Source organism: Oryctolagus cuniculus, chromosome 15, assembly GCF_051225735.1.
Source record: "Oryctolagus cuniculus isolate XC-2025 breed Fujian yellow rabbit chromosome 15, ASM5122573v1, whole genome shotgun sequence".
Taxonomy (NCBI): domain Eukaryota; kingdom Metazoa; phylum Chordata; class Mammalia; order Lagomorpha; family Leporidae; genus Oryctolagus; species Oryctolagus cuniculus.
Window position 1 is genome coordinate 30,055,040 of NC_142881.1, and position 17,243 is coordinate 30,072,282.

The 17,243-nt window shown below is 51.9% G+C and overlaps 1 protein-coding gene across 6 annotated transcripts in view; it reads left to right on the forward strand.

Annotated features, from left to right (window-relative positions):
• Positions 1-16,656, forward strand: part of DNMBP (dynamin binding protein) — a 119,043-nt gene extending 102,387 nt beyond the window's left edge. For all 6 annotated transcript variants that reach the window (XM_051824072.3, XM_051824073.3, XM_002718639.6 and 3 more), the window contains 10 exons: positions 323-340; positions 700-899; positions 2,842-2,972; positions 3,787-3,891; positions 6,606-6,734; positions 8,396-8,728; positions 8,847-9,026; positions 10,332-10,530; positions 12,960-13,495; positions 15,270-16,656. In XM_051824072.3, coding sequence (XP_051680032.3) covers positions 323-340; positions 700-899; positions 2,842-2,972; positions 3,787-3,891; positions 6,606-6,734; positions 8,396-8,728; positions 8,847-9,026; positions 10,332-10,530; positions 12,960-13,495; positions 15,270-15,455 — 2,017 coding nt within the window. In that variant the 3' untranslated portion in view covers positions 15,456-16,656. The remainder of the gene's footprint in view (positions 1-322; positions 341-699; positions 900-2,841; positions 2,973-3,786; positions 3,892-6,605; positions 6,735-8,395; positions 8,729-8,846; positions 9,027-10,331; positions 10,531-12,959; positions 13,496-15,269) is intronic.
• The last annotated feature ends 587 nt before the right edge of the window (positions 16,657-17,243 follow it).

Here is a 17,243-nt window from a genome sequence, read left to right on the forward strand (position 1 = left end):
TGTTATCCCTGAAAGTCACTCTGATCTATAAATACGAAGCATCAAGTGAGCGTTTTTAGGTAAAGATCAACCAGGAAGATAGTTTGGTCCAAATAAACAAGAGTGTAGGTGAGAAGACAGGCACTACTATTCTTGACCTCCATGGTCTTAAGGAGGCAAAGTAAAATGAGTGAGTAGGTCAGAGTGAAGGCAGGTGCTACCTGCTTTTTATCCGTGTGATTCTTGCCTGCCCAGCAAGTGTGTGTGCTCTGAGAAGCATGTGGAGACCAGCAGCATCTCGCTAACGAGCTCTCTTCTTCTTTCCATGCCTGCTGCCCCGCAGGAGTCTGTACAATGAATGGTAAGTTCCCTTGTTCCTTGGTGTATGAGCCCATTTCTTCAGTGTGTTTTCTAACCTTTAAAAGATGGACTTGACTTTTTTCTTCCTTTATTGGTAGAAACCTAGAAGTAGACTTTCCTTGCTATATTTTCTTGATAGCACCCACCACACACCCACCATTTACGGGTTTCTTTCTTGCCTGTCCTCTCACCAAGGCAAGAACTCGTTTTGGTCACTGTGAAATCTCCAGCACCCAGACTGGTGCCCAGCACGTATTTGTTGAATGTGTGGAACGGGAAGGAGAAATAAAAGAACAGCTACGTTTAGGCACAGCACGCTGGCTGACAGTTGATTGACGTCTTCTCTCCCTTCTCCTACAGGGGGTGCACAAACTACATTAACCTGGGCTCCTTCCTCATCAAGCCGGTCCAGAGAGTGATGCGTTACCCACTGCTGCTAATGGAGCTGCTGAATTCCACACCAGAGTCCCACCCAGATAAAGTGCCTTTAACCACTGCCGTCCTCGCCGTCAAGGAGATCAACGTGAACATCAACGAGTACAAACGGCGGAAGGACCTGGGTGAGGAAAGCGAGGCCGCTGAAAAGGACGTCTGCCCTTTGAGAAGGCCTTTCCTTCCCAGGGTCGGGCAGGGCGGGCGGCCGGGCCGGGGGGGGGGGGAGGAAGTAGGAGAACTGGGTGAACAATGAAAGCACCATTTGGAACACTGGAGAGAGGCATCTGTGATCAGCTCGCGGCCGTCAGAGTCTCCGCGGGAGCTGTGAGGGCAGGTGGGAGCCTGGTGGGCTGGAAGAGTTCTCCGAGAGTGGGAGACTCCCGCCTCGCCCACCTGAGGAAGGCAGGCCTTTTCCGCCTGTGTGACGCCTTACTGTCCCTGCATGTCTGATTGGTTGTCTCCAGAAAACTGTTCTGCCCCTCCCTCTGGGTTTCTTCATTCCCACCCACACCCAGCGACCTTCTCTCCCCTCCCAGTGCTGGTGCCTGAATACCTACTCCTTTACAACACAGAACGGACTGAACCCTTTTCTCTTTCATCAGATTTCTTATTGAAGTCCTAACTTGAACACTAAAGCATGTTGGCTCTGCTACATTGATTTATTATTTTTATTCTCAAAGAACCTGTAATATAGTATAAGCTTTTTGCCTATCTTTTTCTCTATTCTCCATACTTTATATATTTTGTCATTTTATTTCTGTAGTTACTTAAAATCACTTTCCCTGTCTTCTATTTCAACCACATCACCTATATTAGGATGTAGTACATACAGTATTGACTGTGGCTTTTTTTTTAAGATTATTTATTTATTTGAAAGGCAGAGCAACAGAAACAGATACCTCGCATCCAGTGATTCACACCTCAACTGCCCACAACAGCTGGGGCTGAGCCAGGCTGAAATCAAGAACCTGGGAGTCCCATGTGGGTAGGCAGGGACTGAAGTACTTGAGCCATAACCCGATGCTTCCTGGGTGCATTAGGAGGGTGGTGGATGGGAGGCAGGGAGGCAGGACTGGAACCAGCACTCCGATATGGGTGCTGGCATCACAAGCAGCCGTACCACAATGCCTACTTGATGGTGGCTTCTGAAACTCTGCCAGCTGGCCTTTCTCTTGGTTCTTATCTCCCAATGTAACATAGTCTATTTTTTTTTATTAAATTTTTAAATATTTCCTTGTATTTGAAAAGAGAGACAGACGGATGGAGAGAGATCTTTCATCTGCTGGTTCATTCCCCAAATACTTGCAACAGCCAGGGCTAGGCCAAGCTGAAGCCAGCAGCCCACAATTCAGTCTGGGTCTCCCGTGTGGGTGGCAGAGACCCAAGTACTTAAGCCATCGTCTGCCGCCTCCAGAGTGCACCTGAGTTAGGAGGAAGGTGCATTGGAAGGGAGTAGCCAGCACTCAAGCCAGGCAGTCTGTGGGATACAGGGATCCCAGGCAGCGACAACTGCTGCCCCAATGCTGACCCCAGTCTTCGTCTTCTGCAGCCACAGCGTCTCTCCTTGCTGCCGCCCTACCTTCCCTGTGCCGCCCTTCTGTCGCCTCTAGGCTTTCCTGCAGCTTGTACCTGATGCACAGCTCAGTAGTTAATCATGTAACCACTGAACAGCATTTTACTGTAAGGTGGTCTTACAAGGCCGGTATTATTGCTTTTTAGATTTTATTTAAGCCTCATTTTCCTTTCCAATAAGTCTAATGACTTATCAATGTTGTACCTTAATTGACAGACCCAGGTGTCGGACACAGAAATTTTCTCGACTGCAAACCTCGGGTTCTCGTCATTGTATCTTGGCTGGCTCTCCTCCCTGTCTCGGCCTTCTCCCAGCTGCCTGCATTCTGTTTTCCAGGGACCATGAGTGGCCACGTGGATTAGTGTTTTGTCTGCTCAGTTATAAGCTCATTGGTGGCGAGCACTAGCTCCATTTCGGCTGTTGGTCCGTTCTGTGGCTCATGTGGTACTGTACTGGCTCGGGATAGTGCGTGACTCACTGGACTCTCTCCTTAGTCCTCAAGTACCGTAAGGGTGACGAAGACAGCCTCATGGAGAAAATTTCCAAACTGAACATCCACTCCATCATCAAGAAATCCAACCGGGTTAGCAGTCACCTGAAGCACCTCACCGGCTTTGCTCCTCAGGTGAGGCCCCGCCCGCGAAGGCTCAGCGCCCGTGGGCAGCGTCTCCGTGCCCTGCGGGGCAGCTTGCCTATGCCTCCTCTCGGTTCTGCAAGCTGGTGGACGCGGCTCCACTGCTGCTGGTTATGTGAATCCCATGCAGCCTACTGTCCGTGCCTTGGTGAGCCGCTCCCGCTGCGTACAGAGGCCAAGTAGGGGCCAGATCAGTTGACATGATTGTTGTGGTTTTCAGCTCCCCTAAGGAGCTTGTCATCTATCTGGGGAGACAAAAGTAAATTTGTAGCTGGAAGGGACTGAGGAGATCACCTAGTTGGACAGCTCACGTTACCCACAAGGAACTGCGAAGTGTAAGAATGAATGTGAAAAACAGTTCAGCGACAATGCTAGTAGAACTGAAGTCCCCAGACTTCTTCCTGCCCTACCACATACATGCGATGTGCTTAGTGGAAAATGCAACCCAAAAATATTCATTTGCCAAATTTTGTGTTTTGTTCTGTAAATGCTGTGGTGCTTAGAAAATAAGAGGCGAGCGTGAGCTTTGTGTTGATTTCAGAGATCATCTGAAACGTAAAGGCGGGGGGACAGTTTGGCCAGGAGCCGTGGAGAAGGCAGCCTGACTCCCGCTGAGGATTCCCATCAGAAGCAGGGGGAGGGCGGTTTGGCCTCCGAGGTCTTCCAGGGCCACGCAGAGGTGCTAGAACCCAATTCAGTATGATTCAGGGGAACAGCAGTTTTAAGCATTGAATGAAAGATGTTAAAGTCTGCCAATAAGATAAAGAGTCCAGATTTGCTAACAGCACTTTCGTGTTGTGAACAGATAAAAGATGAAGCATTTGAAGAAACAGAAAAGAACTTCCGAATGCAAGAAAGATTGATTAAATCTTTTATCCGGGACCTGTCCCTCTACCTCCAGCATATTCGGGTGAGTGTTGGCATTCCTCCAGGTAGAGTCATGTATAGTGGAATTCTGTTTTCCTGTCCATGTAGCATATTATAACAAACGCTCAGTGCTCTGAACTCTAACGACCAGCTTACGACATTTTTTATTGGTATCCTACATATTATTTAAACAGCATTAAGATCATGATAGTAATTTTTTCAATGTGTGGGAGTGGTTTTAATCTGAGGAAGAGACAGAGCTCCCATCTACTGGTTCACTAACCAAATTCTGCAGTGGCTGAGCTCAAGTCTGATACTCAGTTCAAGTCTCCCATGTGGCTGTTGGGAACCCAATTACATGGGTCACTGCCAGTGCCTCTTAGGGCCCACATTAGCAGGAAGTGGGAATCAGAAGCCAGAGCACCAGGTATTCTGATGGGATGTGCACATGTAACTGTTTGAACCAGTAGGCCAAATACCTTCCACTGATCCTTGTTTTATGACTTATTTGAAAGGAAGTATGGCAGAGAGAGATCTTCCAGCTGGTGGTTCACTCCCCAGATGGCTGCCAGGAGCTCCATCCAGGTCTCCCACATGACTGGCAGGGAACCAAGTACTTGGGCCATTTTCTGTTGCCTTCCCAGGTGCATTAGCAAGAAGCAGTGTGGCCAGGTCTCAAACTAGTATGGATTGGTGTCATAGTGACAGCTTAACCCACTGTACCTGTTGTAGTTTTAAAGTAGCTTGCCTAGTTCTTTGTTTTCATCTCCCACCCTGTCACATTTTTACCGTCTCCTATACCTAATTTTATCATCTCATATGTTACTATTATTTTTCTTAAATAATTGATTCAGCTAGAATTCAGTTCTTCTAAATATCAAATACTATATAGCTTCTCAGGAGAACATTGACAAAGGCCAGCATTGTGGCATAAAAGGCAAAGCTGCCTCCTGTGATGCAAGTATCCCATTTGGACACTGGTTCAAGTCCTGGCTGCTCCACTTCCAAGCCAGCTCCCTGCTAATGTACCTGGGAAAGCAGAGGAAGGTGGCCCAGGTACCTGGAACCCTGCAGCCATGTGGAGACTGGGACGAAGCTCCTAGCTTTGGCATGTCCCTGAACCAGCTGTTGTAGTCATTTGGGGAGTGAACCTGTGGGTGGAAGATCTGTCTCTTCCTCTCTCTAACTCTGCCTTTCAGATAAGGAAATAAATCTAAAACATGTGCACACACAACATTGACTAAGGTGAAAAACTTGACAAGACTAGTATTGGGGCAACTGTCAAGTGTAGTTCCTTAGTTCTTTCCCACGTGAGAACTCTGATAGCCCTCAGATGGTTTCTCACCCCATCTCCTTGATGTGTAGCAGGTCTCCATGGAAACGGATAATAGTATTTTGAGGTGATACATGTAGCATTGACAGCCATTTGATCAGTGAGTCTATTTGGTTCCAATTGCCAACAGTAGAAATTGTTGAACAGCTTGCAAATCAGAGAGCAAGCCAGTGAGAACGTGAAGCTGAGGGGTGGTGATCCTAGTATTTGGCATCCACCTTGGCACAGGGGCTCTTCTGGAACGTCACAGTATTTCCTTGAAGAAAGTAGGACATCATGGTTTACATTAGTCCTCCCACCCAACAGGAAGCCGATTCCCCCAGCTTCTCCTTCTGACGAAGCTGACTGTGCTCACACAAAGAGAAGACTCACTCATCAAACCAGCAGACTTGACACTCGTCGATTTTGCTTAGGGAACGTGTTTCCCTTTAGAACATACAAATGGAGTCTTTAGTACAAATTGGGTTTTGAGTCACTATCAAAACAGTAGGCCTTCCCTGAGAGTAGAGCGGGCAGAAGTTCAGCATTATCCCAGCTTGGGAGTAAAAAGCTGTCTCTAATAAGTAGGTTACCAGGTGGTCTCTCAGTTATTCAGTAAATAACTGAGTAACAACAGACACATCTCTGCCTTTGGGGAGCTCACATTTTAATAAGGGGTGGAAGGAGGAGATGATAAGCACAGGTGAACCACAATGCACTGCGCGGGGCACTATTGCCTGGATGGACTGGAACCAGCAGACAGGCACAAACCATCAGAGCAGGGGAGGGGGTTGTGACAGTCCATAGGGCAGTTACAGCTGTTGTCTTTGAAGGTGACATTGTCACCATAATCCTGTAGAATTTTTAAGATTTCTATGAAAAGGAGAGAGATTTTCCATATTCTGGTTTACTCCCCCAAATGGCCAAAACATCTAGTACTGGGCCAGGCCAAATCCAGGAGTCTGGAACTCCATCTGGGTCTCCCACTTGGGTGACAGGGACCCAAGTATGTGGCCGCCTTCTGCTGCTTTCCAGGGCACGTTAGTGGGGCACTGGATCAGAAGTGGAGCAGCTGGGGCTGGAATCAGTGCCCAAATGGGATGCCAGCATCTTAGGCAGATTAACCTGCTATGCCACCATGCCAGCCCCTATAAAACACTCTCGGGTCTCATTTTTGACTTGAGTAAATTAAAACCCTCACATTAGGGATATAGAGAAGAATGCTAACACATAATTTCAGAAAAACCAGAGGGCTTTTAATAATCTTGGGCTTTCTCTGTGCCCCATCAGCCATGGTTCTAAGAGCATACTTGGTTCCAAGCTAAAATACCACTCTAGAAAGAAAAACTGAAGTCATGGTCTGTTTAGTCCCAGACTGTGACATGCAGTGAAGGCCAGAAAGTGCTGCTTGTTCTTAGTTGTGTCTCGTTTCGAACTGGCTCCAGGAATCGGCGTGTGTGAAGGTGGTGGCCGCTGTGAGCATGTGGGATGTGTGCATGGAGAGGGGCCACCGCGACCTGGAGCAGTTCGAGAAGGTGCATCGCTACATCAGCGACCAGCTCTTCACAAACTTCGTAAGTTTTTCTTGAAGATTTATTCATGGCTGGCGCCACAGCTCAAAGGGCTAATCCTCCGCCTGCGGCACTCTGGGTTCTAGTCCCGGTTGTTCCTCTTCCAGTCCAGCTCTCTGCTGTGGTCCGGGAGGGCAGTGGAGGATGGCCCAAGTGCTTGGGCGACCAGGAGAAGCACCTGGCTCCTGGCTTCAGATCAGCGAGATGCACCTGCCGCAGCGGCCATTGCGGGGTGAACCAATGGAAAAGGAAGACTTTTTTCTCTCACTGTCCACTCTGCCTCTCAAAAAAAAATTTATTCATTTATTTGAAAGGCGGAGTTAGAATTGGTTCACTCCCCAGAGGGCCATAACGGCCGGATCTGAAGCCAGGAGCTTCTTCCAGGTCTCCCACACGGGTACAGGGGCCCAAGGACTTGGGCCATCCTCCACAGCTGCAGAGAGCGTGATCGGAAGTGGAGCAGCCGGGACTTGAACCGGCACCCATAGGGGATGTCAGCATTGCATGTGGCCTCTTCACCTGCTACGCCACAGTGCGGGTCCCCGTAAGTGACTTGCTTCAGCCCCCTGCCAGGAGCAGCAGGGCTTTTATTCAGGACACAGGTAGGACCTACGTGGATTCAGACTGTTTGAAAAGAAATTGATCCCAAACTTTTTAGAGTACAAACTAGGAAAGGAAAACTGGGAAATTTATAACTTAAAAAGGAATAGTTATCAATGGTAATGCTGGATAATTCTTACAGTTAAGATGTAACTCATAGGCCGGCGCCGCGGCTCACTAGGCTAATCCTCCGCCTTGCGGCGCCGACACACCGGGTTCTAGTCCCGGTCGGGGCGCCGGATTCTGTCCCGGTTGCCCCTCTTCCAGGCCAGCTCTCTGCTGTGGCCCGGGAGTGCAGTGGAGGATGGCCCAAGTGCTTGGGCCCTGCACCCCATAGGAGACCAGGAGAAGCACCTGGCTCCTGCCTTTGGATCAGTGCAGTGCACCGGCCGCGGTGGCCATTGGAGGGTGAATCAACGGCAAAGGAAGACCTTTCTCTCTGTCTCTCTCTCTCTCACTGTCCACTCTGCCTGTCAAAGAAAAAAAAAAAAGATGTAACTCATAAAGAGTATCGAAGGCCCAATTGCTTAGAATTTCCTAAGTCGATATAGCTGGGATCACTCACCTGTGACCAGAACAACGGGGTGGGGTGTGACGTGTGCAGACTTGGGAGCTCACAGCTATTAGAAAGGCACGTGTCATTGGCAGTACTTCTTTAATACTCTACCCTCTCCTTCCTGGAAGGATTAGAGAAATATCAATTAGGAAAGGTATCATGGGGTGGTGGAACTTGCTCTACCCCAGACTTTGGTAACAGCTGGATTTGAAGTTAAATGCAAGACATGTGCACGTTACCATGTGGGCCGCATAGCTTAGCATCAGTCCACTAGGGGCCAAGCTGGGGTGAGCAGTTTCTTTAAGCATTTTGGCCCAAGACTCCTCGTTTAGAGTACGGTGAGAGGCTTTGTGGACCACATGAGTGGGTACTGTTTGATGGGGGCGGGGGCGTCTGCAGGAGCTGTAGTTTGGGCACTGGGAGCAAAACAGGTGGCATAGGACACAGCTCGATCAGCCTTGAGCGCCTGCGAGAGTCACACCAGGCGTGTGCCTTTCTCTTGCTGCAGAAGGAGAGGACGGAGCGCCTGGTCATCGCGCCCCTGACGCAGCTGCTGAGCATGTTCACGGGACCCCACAAGCTGGTGCAGAAGCGCTTCGACAAGCTGCTGGACTTCTACAACTGCACCGAGCGGGCCGAGAAGCTGAAGGACAAGAAGACGCTGGAGGAGCTGCAGTCGGCCCGCAACAACTACGAGGCACTCAACGCGCAGCTGCTGGACGAGCTGCCCCGCTTCCAGCGCTGCGCCCAGGGCCTCTTCGCTAACTGCATCCACGGCTACGCCGAAGCCCACCGCGACTTCGTGCAACAGGCGCTGGAGCAGCTGCAGCCTCTGCTCTCTGTGAGTACGCGGGAGCGTCGGGTGGCATCGGGTCACGCCTGGCGGGGATCCTCTCCAGGAGCTGTTTTTGGGCCCAGGGATCTTTTATCTGTGTTCTCTCCTCGTCTCCCGGCTCCAGTTACTCAAAGTCTCCGGCAGAGAGGGGAACCTCATCGCCATCTTCCACGAGGAGCACAGCAGGGTGCTGCAGCAGCTGCAGGTCTTCACCTTCTTCCCGGAGTCTCTGCCCGCCACCAGGAGGCCCTTTGAGAGGAAAACCGTGGACCGCCAGTCTGCCCGGAAGCCCCTGCTGGGCCTGGTGAGTGGCACCCAGGAAAGGGTAGTGCAGTCTCACGCTCTGGAGCCAGACCTCCCGTCCAGCGCGTTACCCTCTCCTGTTGTTAGCAACAGCTGAAGGGTCAGAAACCGCCGGGCACGCAGTGAGCAACGTGCGGATACCGTCGTCAGCCACACCAGCGGCCCCACTCTGTCTGCAGTGAACAGTTGAATGGGAGCTTGAGCGTCTCCGACTCCCTGGAGAGGAGCGACAGAGCTCTCACCACGGTGCTTGCTGGGCAGCCCCCACGTGCCCACTGGCTGCGACAGCCGATCATGCACTTGCGGCTGCCCTGGGGGAAGTCTTTGTAGGTGTTAGTGCCACACAGCCAAAGAATCAGCAGAGTGACCTGTTGAATAAAGGAGCTGATTACAGGGCAGCGTGATTCTGCCAGGCCTCCCTATTTTCATCACATACGGGGAAAGGGTGCTTTTAACTCCATTTTCCCATGAACTGTTTACATTTTGGTACAGAAATTTTGAAAACCATGCCTGAGATCTTCAGAACATTCCATGGAAAACACATGTTATAAAAGTATGCGTGGGTTTCAAAAGTTTTTTGCAACAAAAGAAGCATCTTTTAGTTCAATTTTTAACTCAGTTCTTCCCTTTTTTTTTTTTTTTTTTGACAGGCAGAGTGGACAGTGAGAGAGAGAGACAGAGAGAAAGGTCTTCCTTTGCTGTTGATTCACCCTCCAATGGCCGCCGCGGCCGGCGCACCGCACTGATCCGATGGCAGGAGCCAGGTGCTTCTCCTGGTCTCCCATGGGGTGCAGGGCCCAAGTACTTGGGCCATCCTCCACTGCACTCCCGGGCCACAGCAGAGAGCTGGCCTGGAAGAGGGGCAACCGGGACAGAATTCGGCGCCCCGACCGGGACTAGAACCCGTGTGCCGGCGCCACAAGGTGGAGGATTAACCTAGTGAGCTGCGGCGCCTGCCAGTTCTTCCCTATCTTAATAGCTATGGGCTAAGATCCACCAGATCAGAGAGGTTCACGCTCAGGGAGCCCACAGCATTTTTGCCCCATACGAATGGAGAAGGCAAGTTAGGGAAAGTTTCAGTTGTTTGAGTTAATCTAGCGAATCAAAAAGTATATTTCTAGGTAATGTTTCAGTCACTTTTGTCACAAAGCAGATGTGTGTGAAGTTTTTCTTTGTGGCTACATAGGCGCCATGACAGCCTTGATTCTTACCTGGCTGAGGGGCACGGCTGCATTTCTGAGACCGCCCGCCCCTGGGAGTCACCTTGGCCGGGCTTTGCTGATGGCATTTCCTGGTCGCCTTCCAGCCTGGGTACGTGCTGCAGTCAGAAGAGCTCCGGGCCTCGCTCCTGGCCAGGTACCCCCCTGAGAAACTCTTCCAAGCAGAGCGGAACTTCAATGCTGCTCAGGACCTGGACGTGTCTCTGTTGGAAGGTGACTTGGTGGGCGTGATCAAGAAGAAAGACCCCATGGGCAGTCAGAACCGCTGGCTGATCGACAACGGAGGTAAGTTTCAGACATGAGAGGAATGTAACTGAATGAGGAAAAAGTGACTTTGGCTGCACCTGAATCCTGTCTGGGCCAGAAAATACACAACAGAGTCTTTGATTAAAGAGAAAATAGCCCTAGAAGTTCTCTCTTTCTCTAGAGGGTGTAATTCCCAGATTAGCGAAACAAAGCCAGGGTTTGCTTGTGTTTCTGTTTTGACAAATTCCAGAGGGAGACTCCGGTACTCACCTTGCAAGCTCTTGCCCTGTGTCCCAGCTCACAGGCTCACGCCTCTGGGAATCCCGTTCCCTTCCCTGTCCCAGCGAGCCTCCGGTTTCTACAAATTGGTCTTGTGTGGGGGAGTTAAAAACCTGGGGGCTTTTTGAAAAGATTGCCACTGTAATACACAGTTCCACTGTCCAACTCTTCAGAGAGCAACTTTAAAAACAGCTCCCAACTCTGGGCGGGGAGAGAATTTCCAGGAGTACAAAGACTGACATCCACCTACGCTGTTTTCAGTAGTTATGAAAGTTAGGAAGCTCTGGGAAAATCCTTTTTTCCCAGACTGCATTTGCCAAAACGTGAACTAAGTGACATGAAAGTAGACATAATTGTAATTGACCTTTCTTGCTGTGATTCAATGAGGATACTTTACGGAGTTCAGGGGAAGACAGGGAAATTTTGAAGTCCACGCGTGCTCTACCACGGAGCCGTTTGCTGCCCCAGACCCTGTGGGGGGTGTCAGGAAACAGCATATGCATAGCCACCTACCCCAAATCAAAAACGGTCTGAATTCCACAGCATCGAGCCTAAGCGCTTTCTGGAACCTAGAATATGGCTTGGTTTCTTGACGATCGTCTTGTGAGCTTTTTCAAGACTTCTGCTTACCCAGCCTGATGAAGGTTGGAAGTGGGAAAAGGAGGGAGCCTCCTGGGGGCCCCGGCGGTGACAACCCCTGCTGGATGCACACCTTGTGAAGTCCCATGCTGCTTGGGGAGTGGCTCTCTCCTTGGACTCCCTCCCCGCCACCACCCCCCCCCCCGTCCCCCCAAGGAGAAACAGCAAGAAGCCCCAGTGCTGGACACTGCAGCCCCCTCCGTGTGCCCAGGGGCTCCTCTCCCCCCTCAGCACATGTTCATGGAGGGCTGACCACGTGCAGGAAATAAAAAGGTGTCAAAATACAGTTCTACTTAAAAGTTTGTGGGAAAAGGGAAGAGAAATTTGGGTGCAAACATGCATAGTATTTTCATAACATACACTATTCCTGGATAGTTATGGGCCTAGATTGCAGATTTTTTTGAACCAAAATCATCTTTTAATTTCATTTTCTATAAGCTTTCATAAAATAAATAGGTCATTATAAACCACAGAGGTAGAATAAAGTGTCCAAATATAGATTTTAAAAAAACAAACAAGGGGGAAATGCAGATTACCTGCTTGGGTCAGGAGCAGCGTGCACGTCCTGCGGTCACGCCGTGGCCGTGGTTTCTGTAAGTGCACAGCAGCTAAACTGTTGGCGGGGAAGGGAGGACGGACTCCCATCCACCTCATGCACACCCGGGAGCCCTTGGCCCTGGCAGCTGGAAGTCCTAGCAGCGTCCCACTCCCACAGCAGCCCCGCAGGAACGGTCATTGCATAAGGCTTAGGAGCAGTGATTGCTAAGGGGAGAAAAATATGACGACCCAGGGGCCAGCGCCGCGGCTCACTAGGCTAATCCTCCGCCTTGCAGCACCGGCACACCGGGTTCTAGTCCCGGTCAGGGCGCCGGATTCTGTCCCGGTTGCCCCTCTTCCAGGCCAGCTCTCTGCTGTGGCCAGGGAGTGCAGTGGAGGATGGCCCAAGTGCTTGGGCCCTGCACCCCATGGGAGACCAGGATAAGTACCTGGCTCCTGCCATCGGATCAGCGCGGTGCGCCGGCTGCAACGCGCCAGCTGTGGTGGCCATTGGAGGGTGAACCAACGGCAAAGGAAGACCTTTCTCTCTGTCTCTTTCTCACTGTCTAACTGCCTGTCAAAAAAAAAAAAAAAAATGACGACCCAGAAGTGGAAAACCAGCATCAATGCCATAAATAAAAAATTACTTGTAGATACAATGAACTGCCCTCCCCCCCCCCCCCCCCAAGAAGAAGGCAGAGTCACATGCTGTATTTTTCCTAAGGTTCACGGGACCATTTCCTGTCACTGTCTCAGCACCCAATCCCGTGCAAAAGCCATGACAGGCCCCACCCCCACGGCACACCCAGCCCTTCGCTGCAGGGGATGGCCTGTGTGTCAGTTCTCAGCCCTCCTAGTACGGGGGACTGTCACGTACGGCCCACGTTCCTGAAAGGATGCACATGGTGGGGTGGGGCAGGGAGGCCACCTCCTTAACCCAGGCTTGCCCTCTGGCGATGCCCTGCCAGCTCCCTTCCTGCCCGCTGAGAGCTCTCGCTGTGCTTCTCCTGCAGTCACCAAAGGCTTCGTGTACAGCTCCTTCCTGAAGCCCTACAACCCTCGCCGCAGCCACTCGGACGCCTCCGTGGGCAGCCACTCCTCCACCGAGTCGGAACACAGCAGCGCCTCCCCACGGGCCCCCCGGCAGAACAGCGGCAGCACCTTGACCCTCAACCCCAGCAGCATGGCCGTGGCCTTCACTTCAGGGCCTTGCCAGAAGCAGCCTCAGGACGCATCTGGGGCAAAGGAAGGCAACCCAGGAGCGGGCAGTGCACCTCCAAGCCTGGCTGGCTCAGAGGGTGGGCTGTCAGCACCGGACGCTGCCTCCCTGCCCAGGATAGGGGATGCTGCGGAGGTGGCCAGAGACGTAAGGCAGCCCGCTGCCACCCTGAGGAGCTACCGCAGCCCCGGGCACCCCGAGCTGGTGACTCACTCCATGCCAGGGCGAAACGGGCAGGGCCGAGACCTCGCGAAAGGATGCACGAGGGCAGCCCAGGCCCTGGAAGACAGAAAAGAGGAGCCAGCAAGCATGGAGGCGGAAGGCAACCAGGTGAGTCCCACGTCCCTCCCGGCCCTGCGCCGTGGGGGCGGGAGCGGGCCAAGAGGACGCACACAGGAGGGAGCCGCGGTGCCTTCCACAGCATCACTCCATGGGCTCCTCGTGGCCCTGGGCAGTCAAAGGTGTCACAGTGAAAACGTTAGCCATTCTTCCACCTCACCCACTGTTGTGAGCAGAGGCAGCTGGGTAACCCACCATTTATCCAAAGCTAAAGATGAAATAAGAAATTAGACTTTAGGGGCCGGCGCCGCGGCTCAATAGGCTAATCCTCCGCCTGCAGCACCGGCACCGGCACCCCGGGTTCTAGTCCTGGTCACCCCTCTTCCTGTCCAGCTCTCTCCTATGGCCCGGGAGTGCAGTGGAGGATGGCCCAAGTCCTTGGGCCCTGCACCCCATGGGAGACCAGGAGAAGCACCTGGCTCCTGGCTTTAGATCAGCACGATGCACCAGCCATTGAAGGGTGAATGGCAAAAGGAAGACTTTTCTCTCTCTCTCACTGTCCACTCTGCCTGTTAAAAAAAAAAAAAAAAATTAGACTTTAGGAATGAAATCTGGGCTCCATTTCAGTTTTATCTTCCCCTTCACGCCTTGTGGCCTCCAGACCTCGGTGGGCCACGGCCACTCTCAGGTTCATGGCCAAGGAATTGCCTCGTGCCTCTGCTGCTTGGCTTTCTCCCGCAGCAGCGGGTCTCTGTGGCTCACCTTTGGCACCAGACTTCGTGGAGAGCGCAGCCCTGCTGATGCCTGCTTCCCAAGCCAGTCCCTGGGCTGCATCTGAGCTCGGCGCATACTCGCTCGGCTTTGGCGCTGCTCTTAGTACCTGCAGCCCAGGGCAGACGGCCCAGGCCTGGAGCCACCAAAGGGCCTGTTCCCGAACACACTGAGGGAGAAGATGGGACTTTCTCAGATTCTGAGGCTGAGCAAGGAGCTTGGTTCTAGCCTCATCAACTCCTGCATGTGACAAGGTCGCAGGCCCCAAGGTGTTCGTCCTGGGCCCCTGGCTTCCCTCCTGATCTAGCACTCCTCTCGCTTTGTGTTGTGTCTTTGTGACACCGAGACATTTTCCCTCTTTGTTGACTGTTTTAGTTCAGAATTCCTGTGCATCCTGGTGGGGCATCCTGTCTCCTGTGTTTTCATATTGACTGACACTTCCTTAAGGGGACTCTGAGTGACAAGGTTGTGAATTTTGGTTTTGTTTGCATCTGCCCCGTCTGTTGTGGTAGCCACATATAGCTACTGAAATCTAAGTTAAATAAGATCAATAGGGCCAGCGCTGTGGCACAGTGTTTGAACTGCTTGCCTGGAGTGCCAGCATCTCACACAGGTGCCAGTTTGAGTCCCAGCTGGTCTGCTTCCGATCCAGCCCCCTGCTAATGCACCTGGAAGGCAGTGGAAGATGGCCCAGATGTTTGCTCTGCACCCACATGGGAGATACAGATGAAGCTCCTGGCTTCGGCCTGGCCCAGCCCTGGGCGTTGTGGCCGTTTGGGGAGTGAACCAGCAGATGGATGCTCACTCTGTCTCTCCCACTCATTCTGCCTTTCACATACAAAAATCTTTTAAAAGAAGTTAAACAAGATGAAAACTCCGTCCTCGGGCTTCCTGGCCCTGTTTGAAGGGCTCAGTAGCCACAGGCAGCAAGGGGCTGCCGTCCTGGGCAGTGCGCATACAGAACAAAACAGCCCCTCACTGCACCAGGTTCTGCCGGACCATGGTGCCCCGAGCCCTCTCCCGCTCCTTAACTCACTTTCTCTCCCTCACCCAGGTCTATTTTGCTGTCTATACTTTCACGGCACGAAACCCAAATGAGCTGAGCGTGTCTGCCAATCAGAGACTCAAGATCCTCGAGTTCAAAGACGTCACGGGAAACACAGAGTGGTGGTTAGCTGAGCTCGATGGCAGGAAAGGTTACGTGCCCTCCAGTTACATCCGCAAGACCGAGTACACCTGAGCCTCTCCTGCCTGCCACGCGGCCTTGCTGTTAGCCTGCCGAAAGGTTCTGGTGGGCCACGGAGGGGGCACCGCCCCTGAGACACAGGCCCTGCCACGTTGCATAGCTGTGGCCTGGTGCAACACAAGATGAGTCTTGTCCTTCCTCGGTTGGGTTGTAAAACTTGATGTTCACTAGCGTTTCTAGAATCAAAAATGGACCCTGGCCATGAGAAAAAGCAAGTTCTGGGCTCCAGCTCTGAAGTCGAGAGCTGTCCAACCGGAAGCCAGCGTGCTGTGGACACAGGAAGTCAAGCTGTCTCGGTTGGAACCAAACAGTGTGGGCTGGCCCGTACTCCACGATCAGCCGACCGGAAGCTCCCTGGGTGAAGTAAAGAATGAGGCTCCGAGAGGCCTTGGAGGCTGCGCTTCTGCGCAGGGCAGGGGATCTGTCAGTGTTATGAAGCCTTAGACACACACCCGAAGTCCCATAGGTTAGGCAGCCTTCAACTTTTTCTTTTTAAGGAGTGTTTAGGGTCTTTATTTTCCTTTGCCCTTCATCTGAAAGGTTCTGTGGCCTCACTAGGTGTGATCCACCTACACTTTTCCGACAGTCATCCCAACCTCAGGCTGCCTCGGTGGGGTCCTGGCCCTCTCTCTCAGGCCTCAGGAGCAGATCTTCCTGCAACCACAGGATCAGCCCTCCAGCTGGCGTCAGTGCCACAATAACCCAACAGCAGTTCCTTCCTCCAAGGTCACGACTACCATTTCGTTACCCCCACACATGCAGAGAACTTGACCCGTGTGACTTACTTGAATTTGGGTAAGCAGTCCAAGAAGTTTCTCCTGGGCCACTGCCTTCCACGCCGAGGTGACGCTCGGGAGCTGGGTGCGAGAGCCCCCGGTAGGACCTGTCCGTAGTCAAAGATTAGCAAAGCCCCTAGCGGGGTCCTTATTCTTAAGGCCTTCCCCAGACACAAAGCCTGCCTTGGAACTGGAAACTGAATTTTGTCTTTGCAGAAAGGGAATCAAGAACAGCCTTAAGCCCCTGCTCCTCCAGGTACCCATCTGGCCTTCAAACCCTGGTGACTTTGGAGCCGTCTGTGGCCTGACGGTCACCTCAGGAGATGGCTCTAGAGCAGTCTTTTGTGAAGTGTTTCTACTTAGAGATGTTTATATTTAAGTAGCTATTTTATAAATAAATGCATTTCTAATGGCCACAAGTATGTTTTCTTGATTTCCATGTTTAGCCTGAACATTTGTTCTTGGAATTGTACTCTGGAAGAATGGGAGAAGCAAATAAGACTACCAGGTCAAAAGTTGATTTTATCTGGGGCCGGCACTGTGGCATAGTGGGTAAAGCCACCATCTGCAACACTGGCATCCCGTATGGGCACTGGTTTGAGTCCCAGCTGCTCCACTTTTGATCCAGTTCTCTGCTAATGGTCTGGGAAAGCAGTGAAGGATGCCCAAGTACTTGGGCCCGAAAGAAGCTCCTGGCTTCGGCCTAGCCCAGCCCTGGCTGTTGCAACCATCTGGGGGAGGGAACTGGTGGATAGAAGATCTAACTCTGCCTTTCAAATGAATAAATCTTAAAATCACTGTCCAATGTTTCAACACAGTCTCTGGATACCCCACAGAGGTCCATGCTGTAGGCGATTGCGTCTCTGTTTTAAACTATCTTGTGCCAGACCAGAGGCCTGAGGTCTCCAGCTGAAATCCCTCAGAGATGTGTCTTCTCCTGATACTGCCGATGTGGAAATGCACACCAGAGATGAGAAAAGTCACAGCAGCAGTGTGGGCAAAGCTG